The following is a 23,619-nucleotide window of genomic DNA, read 5'->3' as shown; positions in this document are numbered from 1 at the left end:
GAAGTTTACCCGAACGGAGGCAAAAGATCGGAAGCCTCGGGTTCCGGGCTCTGGGGAGAAGCGCACGCGCAGAAGTGCTAGCCGCACGGTCGGCCACCCCTTCGTCGGGCAGCGAAAGTGGTATCGCGTGAGATTCGCAGCCAATAAGGAGGCGGAAGTGACAGCCGGTTCGCAGCCGCCGGCAGCTGCTCCAAGACTGAAGTCAGAGTGGACCGCTCTTCTGGTGCAGCTGATTTTTCCACTTCTCAGGCATCACCGAGAGCTCAGGTGAGGCAGAGGGTGATGTGGAAAGACCGGCCACCAAGTCCCTGGACTGGTCAATATCCCGCTGTTCAACGTCTGGTCAGAACGGGGGAGGGGCGCGGCCCCGAAGAGGGTGTGGGTGCGGGGGTGGGGGCTGTGGCGCATGCGCCCCAGGAGGCGTTGAAGTCTGGGCGGTGGGAACTGTGCGCTCTTCTGTACCCCGGGGCTCGGGGAATGGCGAGAATGCTCTTGGGTGCAGTTCAGGACGAGACCCCTTGGTTGTTTGGGCGGGTGCCTGTAAGGGTATCAAAGAAAAGGTTAGGTAACTCGAGGACACGGCGGTGTCCTTTCCCACTCCTCCAGTTGAGCTGTAAAAAGGAAGACTCCACAATCCAGAGACTGTGGATTGAATAAAAAGTTAGCAGGGCCTGAACACTATCTCCTTACCCTTTTCTCGATGCAGTAACCAGTAATACTTGCACCCAAAACGGCTCTTGTTAATAGCTTCTGTTCTGTGTTATCCCAAAATTAAATTCTGGGCTCATCCCATAAAACTCCAGTGAAAAGCATCCGCTATGCCTCCGGCGAGAATAGGTTCTGACATGCAAGTCGGTGCCTTGTTTTCTCCATCTTGACCGTGCCCTGAGGATCTCAGTCTTCTATTTTTCTTGGGAATGTAGAAATTTCAATTATATTTGAAACACATGTGCTTTCCAGTTTTATAGTACTTGAGGAGCTTACAGTTTCCTAAAAAAATTTTTTTAAGAGACCGTGTCTCACAGTGTTGCCCAAACTAGACTCATATAACTGGCTTCAAACAATCTTCCCACCTCTGTCTCTCCTGTGGCATTACAGGCATGAACAACCACTGTGCCCAGCATCAATTTGGTGTTTTAAACTCAAGTACTTTTGAAACCTAACGATACAGTAATTTAAGCAGAAACTTCATATGTTCATTCAACATTAAACAAATATTTATTAAGTACCGGCTGTATTCTAAGCACTGCTACCTCTAGGAATACAAAGATGAAATCAAGTAGGCTTTTCAGTTGCTTTCCTATAAGGAAAAAGAAATCCATGCGAAGTTTACAAAAAGAATATCTCTCATTAGTTCAAAATTTATGGAGGGTCTGTGTGGGCTGGGATCTGTGTTAGAACTTAAGTGAAAGAGTTTACAGTTGTCCCTTACCTGCTTACAAGCCTAACATCTAATAGCAGCACCTACGTTGTGAGGGTCCTCATATTAATTTGAAATAAAAAAAGGGCAAAAATTGGAAAAAAAAAGTTTACAGTTTATTCAGATTTTTAAGCTGCTTCAATAGTGTTTGCAAAACAGCCTCATGCCTTGATAGGCAAATTATAAATTATATTTCTGTGATAATAACCCAGGAATACACATAAAATTGCTCTCTGTTGCTAGTAGAGCCCAGCACAGTGGCTCACACCTGTTATCTTAGCCTTCTGGGAGACCAAGAATGGTGGATTGCCTGAGCTTAGGAGTTTCAGACCAGTCTGAGCAAGGTGAGAACCTGTTTCTATAAATACAAAAACTAGCTGGGTGTTGTTGCAGGTGCCTATGGTCCCAGGTACTTGAGAGGCTGAGGCAAGATGATCACTTGAGTCCCAAGAGTTCGAGGTTACTATGAGCTATGACACCACGGCACTCAACCCCAGGGCTACTGAGTGAGACTCTCAAAAAAAAAAAAAAAAGTTATATATATGTATATATACACATATATATGTATGTATACAGTCGTGCTACCTAAGGACATTTTAGTCTCGTGAAATTATAATGCCTTTTTTTTTGAGACAGAGTCTCACTATGTCGTCCTCACAGCAACCTCAAACTCTTGGGCTCAAGTGATTCTCCTGCCTCTGCCTCCCAAGTAGTTGGGATTACTGGTGCCCACCATAAGGCCTGGCTATTTTTTTGTTGTAGTTGTCATTGTTTGGCAGGCCCCAGACTGAATTCGAACCCAACAGCTCCAGTGTTTGTGGCTGATGCCCTAGCCACTGAGCTACAGGCACCGAGCCATAATGCAGTATTTTTATTGTTCTTTTCTGTTTACATATGCTTAGTTATGCAAATACTTACGATTATATTATAGTTGCTACAGTATTCAGGACAGACATGCTGTACAGGTTAGTAGTCTAGGAGCAGTAGGCTGTATCATACAGTTTAGGTGTGTAAGAGGTTGTACCTTCTAGTTTTGTGTAAGTGCACTCTGTGGTGTTCTTAGAATGATGAAATCACCCAGTGACAAATTTTTCAGAATTATAGTCATTAAGCAATGACTATGATTGAGATCTTCCTTTGTAATCTAAATCTAAGTTCTGTTTTAAAACACATTACAGAAAAGTAATGATGATTTAAAAAATCAACATTTAAAAATATATTTGGAATATTAGACTGTTTTATGTCAAAGTTAAGAATTCTAAGTGTAAATTGAAACCATTATCAATTTATCAATTTTGCTGACTCATAGTTTTGTGGGTTTTTTGGGTTTTTTGTTGTTTTTTTTTTTTAAGTCAGAGTCTCAGTCAGTGCCTCTGGGGTATAGCTATAGGGTATAGCTCACAGCACCCTCAAACTCTTGGGCTCAAGCCATCTTTTTGTCTCAGCCTCCTGAGTAGCTGAGACAACAGGTGCCTGCCACCACACCTGGCTAGTGTTTTCTATTTTTAGTGGAAACTGGGTCTCAGCTTGCTCAGGCTGGTCTTGAACTCCTTAGCTCAAGCAATCCACTGGCCTCAGCCTCCCAGAATGCCAGGATTAAGACGTGAGCTACCACCTGCAGCCTCGTCTTATAGATTTTTCTTTTTTTTTTTTTTTTTTTGCAGTTTTGGCTGGGGCTGGGTTTGAACCCGCCACCTCTGGCATATGGGGCCAGTGCCCTACTCCTTTGAGCCACAGGCGCCGCCCATCTTGTAGATTTTTTTGTTAGGTATTAGGAGAACAAGAATAAACCTAATGGTGCGGAACACCAGGCATATTCTTTATGTAAATTATAATGAGTTACCTTGGGAATTAGATGAAACTGATTTGGGCAATGACTATAAAAAAAATCCGTGTTTTGCTCAACTCTACTCTGTTAAAGTTTAATACATATATGTATAGGTAAAACCTCATTAATCATACCTTACTATTGTTCACAGCTTTTTCTGCTTTGTTTGCCTTTTCCTTTGGCAAAGAATACTGATTGTCAATATATGTATCATGGGGCATAATTCCACAACTCACTTCTCTGTGGTCTGGTGAGAGTCTTAAAGACTTGTCTTGGCTTTAATATAGTTAAACCCAAACTGGATCAAAAGCACCCCAAATGCTTGCTGTAAGTAATTTTTGAGTGGTTTGACTACAATCTATTGACAAATAAATTTAAAGACATGTAAATTAAAATTTCTAAGCCCAAGATCAAGTGCTTGGATTGATGTCAGCAGACTGCTCTGTGGAATACACATTATATACTTGTTAGAATTTTAGAAAATGGAAGAGAAAACTTTGCTTATTGTTTGCATTTTTTGTTTTGTTTTAATTTTGGAAACCTCCTCCCCAGCACCAAGACTAAACTCTACTGTTTAAGAATGGAAGCTGACACATCTGTTGACATGTTTTCAAAAGTCTTGGAGAATCAGTTGCTTCAGACTACCAAACAAGTAGAAGAACATTTGGATTCTGAAATTCAGAAACTGGATCAGATGGATGAGGATGAACTTGAACGCCTCAAAGAAAAGAGACTTGAGGCACTAAGGAAGGCTCAACAGCAGAAACAAGTAACCGCTCTGCCCTCTTTCTGAAATTGCTATAACAGTATGCTCCCAACAACTTATATATATGTGCTGTAGTAGTTACATTTCCTTCCTCGTTTTTAGGAATTTTTTTTTTTTTAATTCAATGTTTCACTGTTAAAAACCTGCCTAGGAAAAATGTGTTTTAAAGACACATTCAATGGCTTCGTGCCTGTAGCACAGTGGTTACAGCACCGGCCACATGCACCAAGGCTGACAGGTTTGAACCTGGCCTGGGCCAGCGAAACAACAATGACAGCTGCAACAACAACAAAAAAATATCCAGGTGTTGTGGCAGGCGCCTGTAGTCCCAGCTACTTGGGAGGCTGAGGCAAGAGAATCACTTGAGCCCAGGAATTTGAGGTTGCTATGAGCTGTGACGCCACGGCACTCTATGGAGGACAACAAAGTGAGACTCTGTCTCAAAAAAGAAAAATTATTTCAGGCATTTCCAATGTAATATTTAATAATATGGCATATTTATTCAAAAGAATACATAATGAATCACAAAGAAAGGTAGACACAGCTCTATCTTTGTTAGCTTCTTAGAGTGTGATTATGGAGGAAACTCATAGTTGTAAAATCCAATCAAAACCAATGAGTTAAATTCTATAAATTGAATTTTGATTAAAAAATGTTTCCATTGGGTTACATTGCATAGAAGTACATTATCAGTTGATTGTGACTAAAACATGAGTTTTAACTTTTGTGAAGAAATGGAGTTTTGTTTATGTTTCTGAGGTCTCTCTCTGATACAAAAGGAAAGAATATTTTATAGTATGTGTGAATTCTAGTTTTTGTATTTGTAGTTTTCTAAAATGGGGTATATTATATGGCTTTGAAATATACCCTATCTAGAAAACAGTCTGCTTTTCTTAATACTTCAATAGTAAGCAGAGGATAGATTATGGGATTTAAAATAATATATGTTTAGGTTCTATTAATTGCTATTACACTACTAATTGCTAATGTGCAGTTAAAAATAGTTTTTCAGGCCAGGCACAGTGGCTATAACCCCAGCACTTTGGGAGTAGAGCTCAAGAGGATCACTTGAGGCCAGGAATTGAAACCAGCCTGAGCAATATAGTGACACCTCATGTCTACAAAACTGTTCAAAAAAAATTAGCTGGACATGGGCCCACACACGTGTAGTCCCAAGCTACTTGGGAGGCTGAGGCAGGAGGATCATTTGAGACCAGGCATTCAAGTCTGCAGTAAGACTTGAATGATGTACCACTGCAATCTAGCCTGGGGAACAAAATGAGACCCTGTCTCTAAAAAGAAATAAAGTAAAATAGGGCGGTGCCTGTGGCTCAGTGGGTAGAGCACTGACCCCATATACCAGGTGGCGGGTTTAAACCCTGCCCCAGCCAAACTGCAACCAAAAAAATAGCCAGGTGTTATGGTGGGCGCCTAGTCCCAGCTACTCGGGAGGCTGAGGTAAGAGAATCACCTAAGCCCAGGAGTTGGAGGTTGCTATGAGCTCTGATGCCACAGCACTCTACTGAGGGCGATAGAGTGAGACTCTGTCTCTAAAAATAATAATAATGATAAATGAATTAAATAAAAATTGACTATAAAAATAATTTTTCACAACTAGTATATTTTTGGAGAAAGACTGAATCTACCTGATTAACAATAAGGAACATATGTTAAATAATGCTGTAAACGAAGTTATCGGCAGGTTTTAACAATAGTCTGATTACAGGCAGTCCCCAGGTTATGAATGAGATAGCTTCTATAGGTTTGTTCTTAAGTTGAATTTGTGTGTAAGTTAAAAAAAGTACATTTACCTATTACCTAAAATAATCTCCATTTATAGGTGCAAGTCATATATCAGTCAGATATACTCAGGGACTGCTCCTATTTATAATTAATAACCAAAAGAAGAAAGCTGGCTTTAGGCTCTTTTTAAATTATTATATTAACATATAAATCAATTTAAAATGAATTTGTCATGGATTAACTCAGAGGTCTTAGTTTAGAACTTCACTGCTGCTTTTTTTGTTTCTTTTTGTTGGTTTGTTTTTTGTCTATTGCCCTGGCTAGAGTGCAGTGGTAAATGGCATCATAGCTCGCTGCAACCTCAAACTCTAGGGCGCAAGTGATCCTCCTGCCTCAGCCTCCCAAGTAGCTGGGATTATAGACATGTACTACCACACTCAGCTAATTTTTCTTTTTCTTTTGTAGAGACAAAGAGTCTCATTCTTGCTCAAGCTGGTCTTATAACTCCTGATCTTGTACAGTCTTCCCTCATCGGCCTCCTATAATGCTGAAATTATAGGTGTGAGCCACTGCACTTGGTCTCTTTCATTGCATTTTAATAGTTCTTTTCTATTTAAATGTTTGGGATTTGGGGGTGGGTGGGGGTTTGAAACAGTGTCTCTGTTGTCCTGGGTAGAATGCTGTGATGTCATTGTAGCTCACAGCAACCTCAAACTTGTGGGCTCAAGCAATCCTCTTGCCTCAGCCTCCTGAGTAGCTGGGACTATAGGCACCCACCACAAACCCCAACTATTTTTTTCCTATTTTTAGGAGAGATGGGGTCTCACTCTTGTTCAGGCTGGTCTCAGACTCCTGAGCTCAAGCAGGCCACCCACCTCAGCATCTTAGAGTGCTAGGATCACAGACATGAGCTACTGTGCCCAGTCTATTAAAGTGTTTTCTGTTGAAGCAGGCAAGAAACCCTTATAGTTTGTATAAATATTCTTTGAAAGAGTATTGTGGATTATACAGTACTTTTGATTATCTGATCCACAAGGGCATTGGGAAAACACTATATGCAGTGACTTACACTCAACACTTAATAGGTTTATGCTAATCTTTATTCCTTGGTCAGGCAGGCACCCTTTTACTGTGACAGCAACTGGAGCTCTAGCACTTAGGTAAGGAGCAGAGCAAATAGCTGTGCTGAGAGCACAAGAGTGTGGCAAGTGTCTGAGGAGGGGTGCTGAGCATTAGTGGAGGTTCAGAGTAGGCACAACCTCCCACAAAGGAACTTAGACAGGTTCAGTCAGGTCTTCAGCCTCTTGGTTAAACACATGAAAATAAATTATGAAATAGCAGCTTTTTAAAAAATAAACACTTTCAGGGGCTCCTACTGTTGGTAAGGCAAGAAAGCAGTTATGAACTGTCACATACCATTAAGGAAGTATATTTGGGAGTTTAAGCCATGCATAGAAATTTCACATAAGGAGAATATAACAGGGCCTTCTATACAGCAGCTTGATGTGAACTGATGTGAAATGGGTACCCAAACTATTAACATAGTCTGGGCCATGTTAGCTGAAGTCCAGAGGAGGAGTGGAGATGGCACTTCTGGCCCTTTTTGGTTAGACCACTTCTGGAGGGTTGGATTTAGACCACTGCTATATTTTTAAAAGACATAGGTAAATCAGAGAACATCCAAGAAGAATAAAAAGACTAGAAATCATTTTATATGAGAAACAGAAGGAACTAGAAATGTTTATAGTATGGAGAAGGGAAGACTTAGGATATTTAAAGGAGTGACATGTGAAAGAGAAAACTTTGCTCTCTAATCTTATTTCAAGCTATAATATATTCAGTGTGAGAAGACCTTCCTAAAAATGAGATAGTGTGAGTACGGAATTTTTTTTTTTTTTTTTTGAGACAGAGTCTCAATCTGTCACCCTTGGTAAAGTATCGAGGCATCATAGCTCACAGCAAGCTCAAACTCCTTGCATTCCAGGGATCCTCTTGTATCAGCGTCCCAGGTAGCTGGGACTGTAGGCGTCCACCGCAACCCCTGGCTAATTTTTTTCTATTTTTGCTCAGGTTGGTCTCAAACTCCTGAGCTCAGGTGATCCACCTGCCTCCCAGGTACAGATGCTTTTTTTTAAGCACATGTGCCAGATACTATTTTGGGTGTATTCTTGTAGATTGTCTTATTTAATATTTTCATATTCATAACAACCCAGTGAGGTAGTTGCTTTACATCTAGTTACAAATGAGGACATCAAGGCTCAGAAATGTTATTAGAATTCATAGCCCAATAAGTGGTTGAATAGGTCTTCAAATCTGTGACTTCTGCCTGCAAGCCCAAAGCTCTTTTTCTTTAAAGCCAGCAGCCTGATAGAGGAAATGAGCTTCCAGTTGAAGTGATAAACTTCCTGCTACTAGAAAGGTTTAAGAAGCTGAAAGGTCTGTCAGACTTGTTTGATAAGGATTGATTCTGGAAGTAGGATTTGACATGAGATCTTTATTGTTTCTGGACACCATGTGAGTAGACTCCTTTTTCTCCAAGGACACTACCCATTGGTGGCCAGTATCCAAGAGGTACCTGCTTCTCTAAGGTAGTCATTAAAAGCACACAAGACTCTTGAGCTTTAAATATATAGTAGCTTCCCTGTCTTCCAAAGACTAACTGGCTTTGTTTCATGAGCATTTTTGTTTAAAGTTTTGTCAGAACTTGGATCAAACATGGTTTTAAGAATGTATAATTAGAGTTGAGAGTTAAGTGAATAAGTCTCTAAAGTCTAAATTTTTTATTTTGGAAGTTCTGAGAAATTAAATATTTTAAGTTACTGACACAGGTGATTATTTGAAATTCATGCTATGCTGTGGAGATGGTCACTGCTGATAGCCTAGTTTTACATTGACACTAGAAACCTAGGGTAGTAAACCACTAAAGGGAATTCATTTCTCTATAAGATAAATCAACTTCATTATAAAACATTCCAAATATTATGGTCATTTGGACATTTAAAATGTCACATGATATTGAAAGAGACATTTCACATGTATAATAATATTTTACTTCTCTCCAAATTAGGAATGGCTTTCCAAAGGACATGGGGAATATAGAGAAATCCCTAGCGAAAGAGACTTTTTTCAAGAAGTCAAGGAGAGTAAAAAAGTTGTTTGCCATTTCTATGGAGACTCCACATTCAGGTAACTTTGTTTCCACCATACCTTTTAAAAATATATATATATGCAATGGCTCACACCTGTAATCCTAGCACTCTGGGAGACCAAGGGGGGTGGATTGCTTGAGCTCACAGACTTTGAGACCAGCCTGAACAACAGCAAGACCTTGTCTCTAAAAAAATAGCTGGGCATTGTGGTGGGGGCCTATAGTCCCAGCTACTTCGGAGGCTGAAGCAAGAGGCTAGCTTGAGCCCAAGAGTTTAAGATTGCTGTGAGCTATGATGCCAAAACACTCTCCTGAGGAAAATAAAGTAAGACTATGTCTCAAAAAAAGAAAATAAATATATTTGTATGTATGCATATATGTATATATATAGTATGTCTGTATAATGTTTAGATAGCGGTATACTGCCTTAATAGAGAAATTAGAAAACTTGAAAAAACTTCTAAGTTGTTTCATTATGCTGTACTTTATTCTTTAATGTTCTTTTCAGTACATTAAACAGTTATTTTAAAGATTATCTTAAAAACCAGTGACATGCAAAAGTATAAATGAATGTTATTGAAGATACTATATCCATATAAATGGCTTGTGTTTTCTGAATTATCTTGTATTTCCACTAGCTAACTCTAAAAAAATCTTAGAAAATGTACACTTAAAATTCTTACCAGCGCAATGGTGATTATTTCTGCTTTTTTCCTCCTTAACGTTATGATATGGGCATCATAAGGCCAGCCTTTTCAAAGTTAGTGTTCATTCAGTCACTTCTTTCTTAGCTAATAACTTTGATCGGGAGACAATAGCTTGGCCAACGCTTTCACCAGAAGGATAGTTGGGACTGCCAGACTTGGCTGGAAAGAGAAATAATTTCACTTAGAAATTAGAAACCCAGGTCTGCAAGTCTAAGAAAGCAGTTCCCTTATAATATGAAAATAGAGGGTATATCTTAAACCAGAGGACTCAAGCCTTTCTTTTTGCAGAGAAAGGCCAAAAATTTGATTTGGCCAGCATTTGGAAGTTGAGAGGTAACCCATACTTTATACCCCATTTCAGAATTTTTCTTTAAAATCAGAAAACTTGATGATAGCAAACCTGGAGTTCCGACAGTTTTCTGGTGTTGAGTTACTGTAGTGTAGAGTCACTGGTCCACTGCTGTCTCAGCCCTGCCCTCTTCTCTCATTTCTGTAGTTTGCCTGGCACTTGCCTTAGCCTCACAACCCAACAGCTTCATTATTCACAGTTAACACCTTTCAGTGATTGCTTGCCCTGAATTCATTGACTAAGAATAAAAATCAGAATAATGAGATGATTATTCCCTGAAAGGAAAAGTGGGAGAAGGGATTAGGAAGGTTGAAGGGTGTCAAGGAAACCTCCTACCCTCGTGGTACAACACTATCATTGTCCATAAGACACACATTCCTCAATTTGCCAACCTCTAACATGTATGATGAGGTGATATATTGCTGTCTTATCAGTATGTAAGATTGATGCTGTTTGTTCAGTTATTGTATGTCCTCCCCAGCTAGAGTATTAGTTTTGTAAAGGCAGGGCATTTGCCTGTAGTGCACCCCACTATATGCTGTGGGTTGTAGCCCTAAAGCAACAACACAAAGTAGGTGGTCAGTAAATATATTGACGCATGTATAAACCATGAAGCACCAGGAATACTTGCTTTCATACAGAACTGAAAAGTCAAAATTTAAGCATCCTGTTAACTTTTAAATGTCTAGCAGAGTTCCTCGCACTTAGTAAGCCAGATACTTTCGTGTGCGTTATCTCTGGAACATTCATAACTTTTTTTTCAAGACATTCTTACTCTGACACCCTGGATAGAGTGCCAGGGCATTATAACTCACAGCAGCCTCAAACTCTTGGGCTTGAGGAATCCTGTTGCCTAAGCCTCCCCCGTAGCTGGGACTATATACAGGTGTGCACCACTATGCCTGGTAATTTTTCTGTCGTTAGTAGAAACAGGGTCTTGCTCTTGCTCAGGCTAGTCTCAAACTCCTGAGCTCAAGCAGTCCACCTGCCTCCACCGTGCCTGGCCTCACTTCCTCTTCTTATAAGGATACTTTTTTTTTTTGAGACAAGAACCTTGCTCTGTCATCCCTGCTAGTGCAGTGGCAGCCAGGCGCTGTGGCTTGTGCCTGTAATCCTAGCACTCTGGGAGGCAGAGGCAGAAGGATCAGTTGAGATCAGGAGTTCAAGACCAGCTTGAGCAAAGAGAGACACCGTCTCTACTTTAAAAAAAAAAAAATTAGCCAGACATGATGGTGTGCACCTGTAGTCTCAGTTGTTCAGGAGATTGAGACAGGAGGAATACTTGAGCCCAGGAGTTTGAGGTTGCTGTGGGCTAGGCTAAGGCCATGCATGGTACTATAGCCCAGGCAGTGCTTGTTGTGCTTCTCACTGTCAGAGTTGCACAGTTAGGACCTTTCTTCATGACTTAAAATATGGCATTTCTAATCCTTAGAAGTCTCTTCTGAGTTCTGTCAAGCTCAGATCTGCCCCTCTTTAGGCTTCCTGTATAAGATGCCAGAAAACATGGCATAAGGAAAATAACAATCTTAATTTTTTGTTCTTACATGAACATGACAACTTAACTTGCCTTTATGACTTAAAGCATATATTTAATATTTTGTTTTTTAAGATAATTAGGGCAAATCTTACTGTGTAGAATGCTAGATTGTTTTCCTGCCTCTCAAAGGCAGCTAACCTCTGACCTAGTAATGAAGTTATCTGATACAAGCATATCATATTTGATTGGCTGCCAAATTATGAGACTTACACAGGAAAACTATAAAATTAGGTGTACCTAATAATGTTTATTTTAAAAGAAAGAGATCTGTGGTTTTAGCTTTTGATTTTCTATGTGTCTTTACTTACAGGTGTAAAATACTAGACAGACATTTGGTGATACTGTCCAAGAAACACCTTGAGACCAAGTTTTTGAAACTGAATGTGGAAAAAGCACCTTTCCTTTGTGAGAGACTGCGTATCAAAGTCATTCCCACACTAGCACTGGTAAAAGATGGGAAAACACAAGATTATGTTGTTGGATTTACTGATCTAGGAAATACAGATGACTTTACCACAGAAACTTTAGAATGGAGGCTTGGTTGCGCCGGTATTCTTAATTACAGGTAACTTTTAGCAAAATAATGTATTTATTTTAATTCAAAGCTAGTTGATACTTCTAAAGAGTTTTGCATCTTAACATTTTATGAAATTTCAGACCTTTTGTCTAAAATATAGAAAGTTTCTTAAAGGAAAGCGTATTTCTTAAAGTGTACATTATTAACATGATCTTACAGCAAAATCAGATTTCTAAATAAAGCTAAGTCTTGGAGTAACCTTGACTATTAAAGTTTTTGACTTAACAGATGCATTGAAGCTAATTCTGTATTAATTTGAAAGCGTTAAATGGCATTCCAGAATTGACTCTTCTACTATTTAAGCCAGATTACTCAGAGTGAAACTGATTTATGTGATTCCCTTTAATGATCTAAAAATTAAAGACACTAAATTGCAAAGACAGTTATATTTTAAAGCATTAGGTTTTTAATGTAGATAATTTCTGTCTCACTTGTAGAATCTGATAAATACATAAGCTTAGCTTATGTTACTCAGGGGAGAACAGCGCCAGTTTGAAAACAATCCAAAATCCAACTTCCATTTCTCATCCATCTGTCTTATTTCTCTACACAAATAATTTATCTAATTCTATAAATCAGAGCATATCATCTATTTTTGCCTGTTTTTGATGTGCAAAACTGATGGGTACAATTGTGAAATTACCATTCCAGATTTATAGTCTCTTCCAATAAGTAAAATGTTCTCTCATCTTTTTTCTCCCCCATTTCCCCTTCTATCTTTTCTTACTCTCCTAGACGTGCCTAAATCATTCCTGTGTTATAGAAATCAGCTCCGTGTTCTTAATATTAACAAAGTATTTATTAAATAAAACTATATATCTTGAAGTGATTTCAAACTTTAAATAGTTTGCAAACTAATGTGAAGAATTCTCGTATACCATTTGCCCATATTACCCACTTTCCTTCTCTTTCTGGATACTATAAATATTTTTTCAGAACCATTTGAACAGAAGTTGTAGATGTGATGTCCCTTTACTCCTGAATACTTCCATACGTATTTCCTAAAAACAGGTCTTTTTTTTTCACGTAGTCACAGTACCATTATTAAAATAAGAATTACCATGTAATTTATAACCTTATTCACATTTTACCATTGTTCCAATAACATCTTCCATACCAAAAAAAAGGTGTCACATTTAGTTATGTGTCTCTAATTTCCATTAACCTGCACTGTCTTTGTTTCTCAAGACTTTGGCTTTTTGACGAATACAAACTAGTTATTTTGTAGAATATCCCCTAGGCAAATTAGGCTTTGCCTAGTAATTCCTTAGATTTGACTTAGATTATACATTGTTGACAGGCACATTATGGAAGAAATGTTGTATCTTTTCTCCTTGATGCATCATATCAAGAGGCATGTGATGGTTTGTCTCATTTCTGCTAACTGAACACTAGGTTAACCATTTCTTTGTCAGGCTAAATGGTGATTTAATGAAGAACTTTTCCAATTCCCACATTTATTTGCTTTTTTATTTAACTTTGAAGCTCATATTGCCCTTTGAGAACCCCTCTCATGATGGCTTTTTTTTTTTGACATGTCTCTGTAACCCCTTTTTGATACAGATGGGATGTTTTAGGGGCTCTTAGATTGTGCTCTGCCTGGAATCAGCTGTTTTCTCCAAGGAGCCATACTTCTTTCAGTGGCAATTGATCCTTCAAAACCAACATCTGGATGCTAGGAATATTCCCCAGATATTTTTGAAAAATGAAAACTGTTTGTTTATTTCTTGAGCATCACTGAAAACAGTTTCATAGCAATCCCAGATTAATGATAATGAATTCCATGAATTTTGTTAATTTCTGGAGAGATCTAAACATTAAGAAATGTTAAATGGGTTTGGCGCCTGTGGCTCAAGCAGCTAAGGCACCAGCCACATACACCTGAGCTTCCAGGTTCGAATCCAGCCTGGCCCGCCAAACAACAATGAGGGCTCAACCGCAAAATAGCCGGGCATTCTGGCGGGCGCCTGTGGTCCCAGCTACTTGGGAAGCAAAAGCAAGAGAATCGCTTGAGCCCAGGAGTTGGAGGTTGCTGTGAGCTGTGATGCCATGGCACTCTCTCTACCCAGGGCGACAGCATGAGGGTCTGTCTCCAAAAAATAAAATAAAATAAAAATACTTTAAAAAAAAAAAAAAAGAAATGTGAAATGTTTAAAAGATCAAACCAGTCATGACAGGGTATGAAAAATAGAGTAGCATTGTCTGGTCATTCTCAGAATAAAAAGAGTATCTAATACAGCCTCAGCATTTATAGAACCAAGAAACCAAAATGCTTTGACTTCCTTCTTTGCTTCTTGGTCAGAGATTCTATTCTTAGACATTCTATAAAATGTTAATCAGTAATTAATGATAAGAGGGGGAAAAACATTGAAAATATTTAGTAGTACAAAGTAAGGTTTAAAGCTGTTAACCGTTAATATGGACATTCTACCTTTTCCTTAGCAGCATTTAAAACAAATTTTACTCTATTCTATATGTTAGAGGGAGGAAGAAAAAAATAGAATTTTGTGCACTTTAGTATACCAGCTGTACTAAATCATAAGTAATGGAAAACCTTGCCATTTCTTTTTTATTTTTAGTGGAAATTTAATGGAGCCACCATTTCAGAGCCAAAAGAAATTTGGAACAAACTTTACAAAGCTGGAAAAGAAAACTTTCCGAGGAAAGAAATATGATTCAGATTCTGATGATGATTAGAGCTCAGTTACAACACTTTGTAAATTGTCTTTTTATTTCTGCTTCAGATCTAAATGTGTTTTTTCTAAATTTTGTTGATTTTGTACATTGGACATCTAATACTTACATGCTAAAGTTTTATACAGTTGCATCACATTGAAGGTCATCTTTACTGTTTTCTGTGTGGCATCATGTTTAAGTTAAGAAAAACTTCTGAGTTCTTATATTACCTGGGAAGGGTCCGGATTCTCTATTTTTGAGAATATGATTTTATCACAATATGATTCTTAATGTGGTTATACCATTCACAATTGTGTTTTTAATCCATTGAATTAGAAATTCAAAAATATTTCAAGACTAATTCTTAGTCAACATTATTTACTTTATACACTGCACTTGTATATGAATTAATATAAACACTCTTCAATTCTGGAATATATTTAACTATTAAAGAATTGCTTATTTATTCTGGATGCTACATAATGATGGTGAATCAGCTGATGGCAGCAGGTTGTGAACATACTGCCTTATTTAAAGGGTCCTGATTGCTTATATTTTAAGACATTCGTTTGAAAGTAATCAGGAAACACTTTTGGAATGATAGCATAAAGAACGCCACTGATACTCTGCAGTAAAACAACTATCAATTTTAAATTATTATTTTTTTATAGTATAAAGTCTCTGAAAATTGCCATAAGAGCATGTATCAAACAAAAACATTTATTCAAGAAAATCTACTAAATCGTGGTAAGATAGTCTCTGTGGTGGTTGGGCCATGACTCCACTCCCTCTCTCTAGTCCTCAATTTAGGGCTATGATTTGTGCCCTAGAAGAGTAGACTACCAGCATTTCTCATTCCCCCAACCTCTGCGTTGCAAAAGCTCTTTTCCAACCAGGTGTAGCCAAGAGGTCTGGAACTCCTTCCTATATTCAGTACCCACTTGTAGCACAGAAACTAACCCAGGACTGGAATACTGGGCCTTAATTTCTTTTGCCCCAACTTATTCATAAGGTAAGTGTTCCATGGCAAGAAGAGGCAAGTAGAGAAGACCAGAGGCTCTCACCCACTCCCCCACTCCAGAGAAACAGGTTACTATCCCCATTCCTAGCTCTGGAGCAATAGCACGGATGTTCTGTCCTTTGGGAATGGCACACCATAAAAACAGCACTCTGGAAAGGGACTTTGTTGAGAACAGAATGAGGGAGAAGTTCAAGTGGAAAGATGCTGCCAAATACGATAAAGTGTTAACAAAATGGAGGACCGATGAAAAGTTTAAAGAATGACAAAGGTGGCTAATAAGAGCCCTAGGGTTACAACAAGCCTGAAAAAAATAGTATACTAAGTAAGATACTGTGAAGAAGCCTAAATTGTGTTAAATTGTGCAGCATATATCGTCAGAGGTTAGCTAGCAGATTAGTGGGTGCTGATAGCAGGATGTAGTAACAATAAAGGCAGACCAACTAGGGCTGAGGAAATCAGAACAAGAAACAGTAAAGGAGAGCCCTGTCAGACCACAGGCTTCGGGATTAGAAGAAAGGGTGACTGCACATGCCTACTGAATGCTGAGGAGGAACATCAGAGGCTGCACACTCCAGGGTAAATGGACTTAACCGAAATAGTTCAGCCAGGTGCTTGGGGGCCCAGGGCAGGGGAAAGGTAACAACCCAGAGCTGCTGTTTTATTATCAAAAATAGCCTGACCTCAACAACAAATTACAAGCCGTGCAGTAGGTTCAAAAAAAAAGGAAACCAGGCTCAGCGCCTGTAGCTTAGTGGTTAGAGCACTGGCCACATACACTGGAGTTGGCAGGTTTGAACCCAGCCTGGACCTTCTAAACAACAATGACAACTGCAACAAAAAAATAGCCGGGAATTGTGGTGGGTGCCTGTAGTTCCAGCTACTTGGGAGACTGCAGCAAGAAAATCGCTAAAGCCCAAGACTTTGAGGTTGCTGTGAGCTGTGACACCGTGGCACTGTGCTAAGGGTGACATAGTGAAACTGTCTCAAAAAAATAAAAATGAAGGAAAGCATGCTGGAGGTAAAGGAAGAGATGCAAACAGATTCCATCGTATATGTGTACTAGTAATAAAGAGAAAAATTACTTTTAAAGAACCACGTGGAAATTCTGGAGTTTAAAAGTATGAGCTCAACAATAGATTCAGGCTGGGTGCGGTGGCTTATGCCTGTAATCCTAGCACTTGGGTGGCTGAGGCGGGTGAGCTCAAGGGTGCAAGACCAGCCTGAGCCAGAACGAGACATCACATCTTAAAAATAGCTGAGGGTTGTGCCAGGTGCCTGTAGTCCCAGTTACTCAGGAGGCTGAGGCAAGAGAATCACTTGAGCCCAAGAGTTTGAGGTTGCTGGGAGCTTAGACAACATGGCACTGTACCAAGGGCAACAAAGTGAGACTCTGTCTTAAAAAGATAGATTTGAGCTCATGGAAGAAAGAATCGGCAAACTTACAGAAAATGCAATCCATAGAACAGGAGAAAAAAGAACTAAAAATTTTCTCAGAAAGCATGAACATCATTCATGCTTTAAGAAAGGATTATTGGGGGGAATGATGGAATATCAACATGTACAGGAGTTACCAGGGAGAAAAGCAGAGAATTATTGGTGAAATAATGCCTGAAAATACCAAATTTGATGAGAAACATTAATCCAAGAAGACTGACAAATTGTAAGAAGCAATACGTGCCTAGATATATCAAAGTAAAAAGTGATGAAAAAATTTAAAAACAGCAAGAGGAAAAACTAAAAGTCACTCATTGCTTCTAAGAAAACCCCATTAATAGTTCTAACCAGAAACAATGGCTTAAAGGCAGAGGTATGACGTTAAGATGGCAGGAGGGAGGAAAGCCTGTCTTCCAGGAATCTTATATCTAGCAAACTTGTCAGAAATGAAGGCAAAATGCTGACATTTTCAGATATTTTATTAAGCAGGTGAGTGGAGTGGAAGAATTTTGTTCCTAGGAAACCCGACTTACAAAAATTATTCAAGGCTCAGTGCCCGTAGCTCAGTGGGTAGGGCCCCGGCCACATACAGTGAGGCTGGCAGGTTTGAACCCTGTCCGGGCCAGCTAAACAACAATGACAACTGCAACCAAAAAATAGCTGGGCGTTGTGGTGGGTGCCTGTAGTCCTGGCTACTTGGGAGGCTGAGGCAAGAGAATCACTTAAGCCCAAGAGTTTGAGGTTGCTGTGAGCTGTGATGTAACAGCACTCTACTGAGGGTGACATAGTAAGACTCTGTTGCCAAAAAATAAATATATATATATATTTTTTTTTTTTTCAAGGAAGTTTTTCAAGCTGAAAAGGGAGATCACAACGGTAATCTAAATCTTCCATGGGGAAATGCTAATGAATGTAATTATGTAGGGACTTTTAGACATTGTAATTACCTATTTTTCTTTAGTCAGGTGATTTTAAAGCAGTTCTAATGGTAGCATAGTACCTATAAAATAGAAATACATATTTGTGAGAAACACAAAGGTGAGAGTAAAGCTGTGTTGCAACAGTGAATCCACAGATAAGAGAACAAGAGATGGTGAATAAAAAATATAAAGAGCTATATACTCTTGCTCTATCTTCCACTATTTTGAAATGCATTAATTTGTAAAAAAAACTATTCCAAATTGGGGCGGCGCCTGTGGCTCAGTAGGTAAGGCCCCGGCCCCATATACCAAGGGTGGCGGGTTCAAACCCAGCCCCGGCTGAACTGCAACCAAAAAAATAGCCGGGCATTGTGGTGGGCACCTGTAGTCCCAGCTACTCGGAGGCTGAGGCAAGAGAATCGCTTAAGCCCAGGAGTTGGAGGTTGCTGTGAGCTGTGTGATGCTACGGCACTCTACTGAGGGCCATAAAGTGAGACTCTGTCTCTACAGAAAAAAAAAAAAAAAAAAAAAAAAAGGAGGTGAAGGAATAGGACTATTTAGGAGTGGTATTTCTATGTTTCACTGGAATAAAATTACTATAAACTCAAAGTAGATTTTATAAGATGTGTATTGTAGGTCCTAGAGCTAGAATAACCAGTAGGAAAAGAATCAAAGAAATTCATACAAAAAAAAAAAATCATTAGGAATTCAAACATTACACCAGACGGTGCTCCCTTAGTACAAAAGAAACCAGAAAGGGAAGACAAGAACAAAACAGATGTGAGATCTGTGGAAAGCAAAAAGTAAAATGATGTATATACGTCTAATCATGTCAATTGTAACATTAAATGTGGATGGCTTACACAATCATAAGGTAAATACTGTTATTCTGGATTTTAAAAATATCTAACTTTGCTCTAAGGGACCTTGGAGAAATTCCTTTCCAATACATGTTTATGTGTTAGACCTGTGCTGCCCCCAGTCTAGGCTCCAGACAGGTACGCGTGGCGCCTTTGGAAAGCCCCAAACTAAGTTTCTTATAGGAGAGAGAAATAAAGACTTTCCCAGGCAAACGCTAGGGGAATTTGTCAAGACCAGACCTGCCCCCCAGGAAGTGCTCAGAACTGCTTCATGAATGGACTAGCAAAATAGACACCCCCCAGTGTAAACTGTACCAAAAAATGAAGGTCAGTGCTCAGATACCACAATGATTCAAGTGGTAAAACAAAGCAAAAAGTTCTACATGACAGGATGAACAAAATCTACCCCACTTACTAAATTTTTCAATAAATGTGAACAACTTGAACTCCCCACTGAAGAGACATAGATTGGATGAATGGACAAGAGAATACAAACCAAGTACCTACTGCTGAATGATAGGTGGGGCAAGGAGGAAATTAAGATTGAAATTGAAAGATACTTTGAAATGACAAAGGGAACACACATTATCAAAACCTGAGGGATTCAGCAAAAGCAGCCATAAGAGGAAAATTTATTGCCATAAATGTCCACATCCAAGAGATAGAAATCTCACAAGTCAACAATCTAATGAATCATCTCAAAGAATTAGAAAAGGAAGAGCAAACCAATCCTAAATCTAGTATAAGAAAAGAAATATGAAAGATGAACAAAATCAACAGATCTCTTGCTTGATTAGCCAGAAACAGGAAAGGACCCTAATGAGCTCACTCAGAAATGAAAAAGGAGATGTTACAACTAACACCATGAAAACAAAATATCATCTTTGAATTCTGTAAAATTTTTATGTACATAAGGTTGAAAACTAAGAAATTGGACAAATTCTTGGGAACTTCCCTAGAAATTCTTCCCCTTCCCTAGAGAGAGATAGAACTCTTGAATAGACCAATAACATGGAACAAATATGAGGCAGGCAGATTGCTTGAGCTCAGGAGTGCATGACCCCACCTCTACTAAAATTAGCAAAACTAGCCAGCAGTGGTGGTACACGCCTGTATTCCCAGCTACTTTGGAGGATAAGGCAAGAGGATTGCTCAAGCCCAAGAGTTTGAGGTTGCTGTGAGCTATGAAGCCATGGCACACTACCCAGAGCAACAGAGTGAGACTGTATCTCAAAAGAAAAAAAAAATAGCAATAAAAAACCTCCCCCCCCAAAAGTCCTGGACTAGATGGTTTTACACCCAAATTTTTACCAGACCTACAAAAAATTTGTACTGTACTGCAGAAATTATTTCATAACATAGAGAAGGAAACAATCCTCCCCAATTCATACAAATTGATAAAGAGGTGCAAGGTGAGAACTAGAGTAAGGGCCCCAAAACTCAGTAAAGAAACAGGATTAGCTAAAAATAATGATAATCAGCCACTAACCCCTCATTTGCTTGATAATAGTCAGTGTCCCCTGGTTTGCTTATCAATATAATTGCTATTCTGGAGTCACACAACTGATGGTTGTAAATATTCTTAACTTTCTCTGCATAGCTGGTAGTTGTAAAGATTTTTAATTTTTCTTCATAGACAACATCACCTTTTGGAACCCTAAAGGTAGTTTCTAAGATGTCTTCCAGGCCCTGCATTCCAGTGGATTGGTGAACCCGCTGAGACCAGCACCCCAAACCAAGAAGCCGACTCAACTGGAATTGTGAGTCCAGGAGCTGAAACAACATAAGAAGATGATTTCTGCCCTCCTATAATGTTGCCCCAAGCCTAGCCAATTAGCAAACCTAATTGATTAATCCCCTGCTTGTCAAACTATCCTTAAAAACCCTGTCTCCCAAATTCTCAGGGAGGCAAATTCAAGAAATTCTTCCTATCTCCCCACTTAGTGCTATGTGGAATAAAGTCTCTTCTGTAAACTCTGCTGTTGTCTCCATGTATTGGCTTTTTCTTGGGCAGTGGGCAGATGAACCTGGTTGGGTGGCAACAATTTGGGGGACAGTCACCTGCCTGCTGCTAAATGGCATCTAACCAGTGGGGCAGACTTAGAGACATGCCCTACTGGTTGCTCAGTTCTCTTGGACTGAGGGGCATTCCTAGCACTGCCCCTACCAGTGGGATTTTGTTGATCCATGGTGTTTGGACCTGTTTACAGTAGAAAAAAGTTCCTGAAACCATATGTCCTGGTCAGTATTAAAAGTGCACGCAGCACCCTCTTCCTTCTCCAGATTGTCTAGCCTCTTCAGAGGTATTTTGGCTCCTTCAAGGGTCTTGGTCAGCTTTCTCTATGTTATAAGAAGAATCTTGTCTTGGAGAAACCTCTCAGTTGTATGGAGAAGGGGGAGTCTGTCTAGAAGAATGTTCTTAAATTCATCATTAAAAATTAGTGGTCAAAATGGATCCTTTAAATTAAAGACTCTTCAGCTTAAAAAATAACTTCAGAGATCTCTTATTCTAAACAATTGTCTTATTTGTATTTATGAAAAGATCAGAACTAAAATAATAGGTAACAATTTCATGGCTAGCCTTAAAATTCTCTTCACAATTTTCAAGAATAAATACCAGCTCTATAACAAACATAAAAATCTGTTGAACACCCCACCTTACCTGTGCCCGCCCAGAGCCAGCGGTTCTCCGCGCAAAGGGGACATGGGCAGAGCGATGGTGGCCAGGCTCGGGCTGGGGCTGCTGCTCCTGGCACTGGTCCTACCTACACAGATTTATTCAAATCAAACAACCATAACAATTCCAAGTAACTCCTCCCACAGTACCTTGGTTGCCGTAAATCCAGCTAATGCCACCAAGGCAGGTGGCAGTGCCCTGCAGTCCACAGCCGGTCTCCTCGTGGTCTTGCTCTCTCCACTACATCTCTGCTGTTAAGAGACTCAGGCCAAAAAACATCTGTACTTCCCCATCTTCTAAATCCAATCCAAACAGCATCTAGAAGTCCAGTGTGGCAAGGAAAAAACAGGTCTTCATGGAATCTACTAATTCCACACCTCCTTTTATTAACACAGAAAATGTTGAGAACCCAAATCGATGGGTTTGAAGAACAAGCGAAGGGTTTGACTCGATGATGGATTGCCAGTATTAAGTCTGCTGGAGTTTCATGTACAAGAGGAAGAGTGGCAACATCCAAAATTAGCAAAAATGTGATTTCCTTGAATGTGGCTTAAGAAATATGGACACTTAAAACTACTTTGAAAATAAGAATAGATTATATATCTTTGTCTAGAAATAAAGGATATGATGTAGAATGGGGATTCAGTTTTCATTTGGTTCATTAGTTCTATAAGGCCATAAAAACAGGTAATATAAAAAAGCTTCCATGATTCTATTTATATGTACATTAGAAGGAACTTCCAGTTGTTACTGTAAATCCTCAGTGTATTGTTTCAGCAGTACTAATTTACTGCCACCTATATACTCTAGATGAAAATTTACATTGTTGAGAGCAAAATGGCGGCCGAGTAACAGCTTCCTTGCATCCGGGCACTGTGAGTCCAGGGAGATAGGACTCCAGGCCTCTCTGGCTGGTGGGATCTGCCTATCATCACCTCTGTGAGGATACAGAGAGTCAGCAAGAGACTTCTGGACCCCAAGAGGAGGACTAAAACAGTGGAAAACCGGCAAGTGGTCGCGTGTGTTCAATCGGTCCAAACCCACCCGCAGCTGTAAGTTCATTAGCGGCGAGACTGCAAACCGGAAAGGCCTTACCTGTGAACTGTTTTGGTGTCTTTGGACTTGGCACTCAGTTGAACTGCCTTGGGGAGAGCCTGAGCGGGAATGCAGAGAACTTTGGCCGTTGTCTAGGGCCCCAGTCTGAGCCTCTGAGCTAGATGGAGCTACTAGTATTTGGCTGTGGGCCACAGGGAGCCATTGTGAGCGATCTGCCCCAGCAAGCTCCACCCTCAGGGTCGCAGAGCTAGAATCGGGTGGGAGTGGGTAACCCAGCAACCGAGTAGCCTAAGGGTGGGGTCTGAGCCACCTTACAGCCCTAACCCTCAGGGGCAGAGTGAGACGGGTTTTGGCACACTGGGTAAGTGGATAGCCACTTCAGCAGTGATTCCAGCAACAAGCACTTTCCTGGGAAAGCTTCTGCTCAGCAAGTTTACAAGTTCAAAGTGCCTTGTAAGTGGGCTGAACAGAGGTTTAGGGTGTCTACCTGCTGGGGTTTGAGAAATCAGCAGCCTCCAGTCGTATCAGAACTGTGATTAACATCTCATACCCCAGAAGACCACATTTTGCCCAGACAATATTCAACAATATATACATACTGCTTTCTTTTTGATTGTGTTTTGTTTTTTCTGGTTTGATTGTTTTTGTTTTTTTGGTTTGGATGGGTTTTTTTGTTTATTTTGATGTTGTTGATGTTGTTTTGTTTTTTAATTTCAACCTTTTCTGTACAGACCTTTTTTCTTTCTCAATTTTTCTAGTTTAATTATAATTTCCCATTGCTGCCCTTTTTTAATTACTAGAACTTCATTTTTGCTAGTGTTTCTACCGCTATTATTTGGTTTTTCACCCAATTTTATCCCGTAAAGTTTTCTGTTTGCTTGTTTTGGTTTGATTTATAGC

General features: G+C 39.6%; 1 protein-coding gene across 3 annotated transcripts; it reads left to right on the top strand.

The window, feature by feature from the left end:
• The first annotated feature begins 44 nt into the window (after window positions 1-44).
• Window positions 45-20,959, top strand: TXNDC9 (thioredoxin domain containing 9). 3 transcript variants are annotated; one of them, XM_053588386.1, is made up of 6 exons: window positions 93-267; window positions 3,400-3,575; window positions 3,801-4,017; window positions 8,825-8,943; window positions 11,809-12,063; window positions 14,655-17,850. In XM_053588386.1, exons 3-6 carry the CDS (start codon window positions 3,829-3,831, stop codon window positions 14,770-14,772), a joined length of 681 nt encoding a protein of 226 aa, XP_053444361.1. In that variant the 5' UTR covers window positions 93-267; window positions 3,400-3,575; window positions 3,801-3,828; the 3' UTR covers window positions 14,773-17,850. The 3 variants fall into 3 exon arrangements, with proteins under 3 accessions (XP_053444358.1, XP_053444361.1, XP_053444359.1); XM_053588384.1 differs by lacking the exon at window positions 3,400-3,575 and adding an exon at window positions 20,623-20,959 and having other exon boundaries at window positions 94-267; window positions 14,655-14,791; XM_053588383.1 differs by lacking the exon at window positions 3,400-3,575 and having other exon boundaries at window positions 45-267.
• The last annotated feature ends 2,660 nt before the right edge of the window (window positions 20,960-23,619 follow it).

The sequence above is a fragment of the Nycticebus coucang genome, chromosome 4 (genome assembly GCF_027406575.1).
Source record: "Nycticebus coucang isolate mNycCou1 chromosome 4, mNycCou1.pri, whole genome shotgun sequence".
Taxonomy (NCBI): Eukaryota; Metazoa; Chordata; class Mammalia; order Primates; family Lorisidae; genus Nycticebus; species Nycticebus coucang.
The sequence above is the reverse complement of the archived record's forward strand: the minus strand, read 5'-3'. Positions and strand labels throughout refer to the sequence as shown.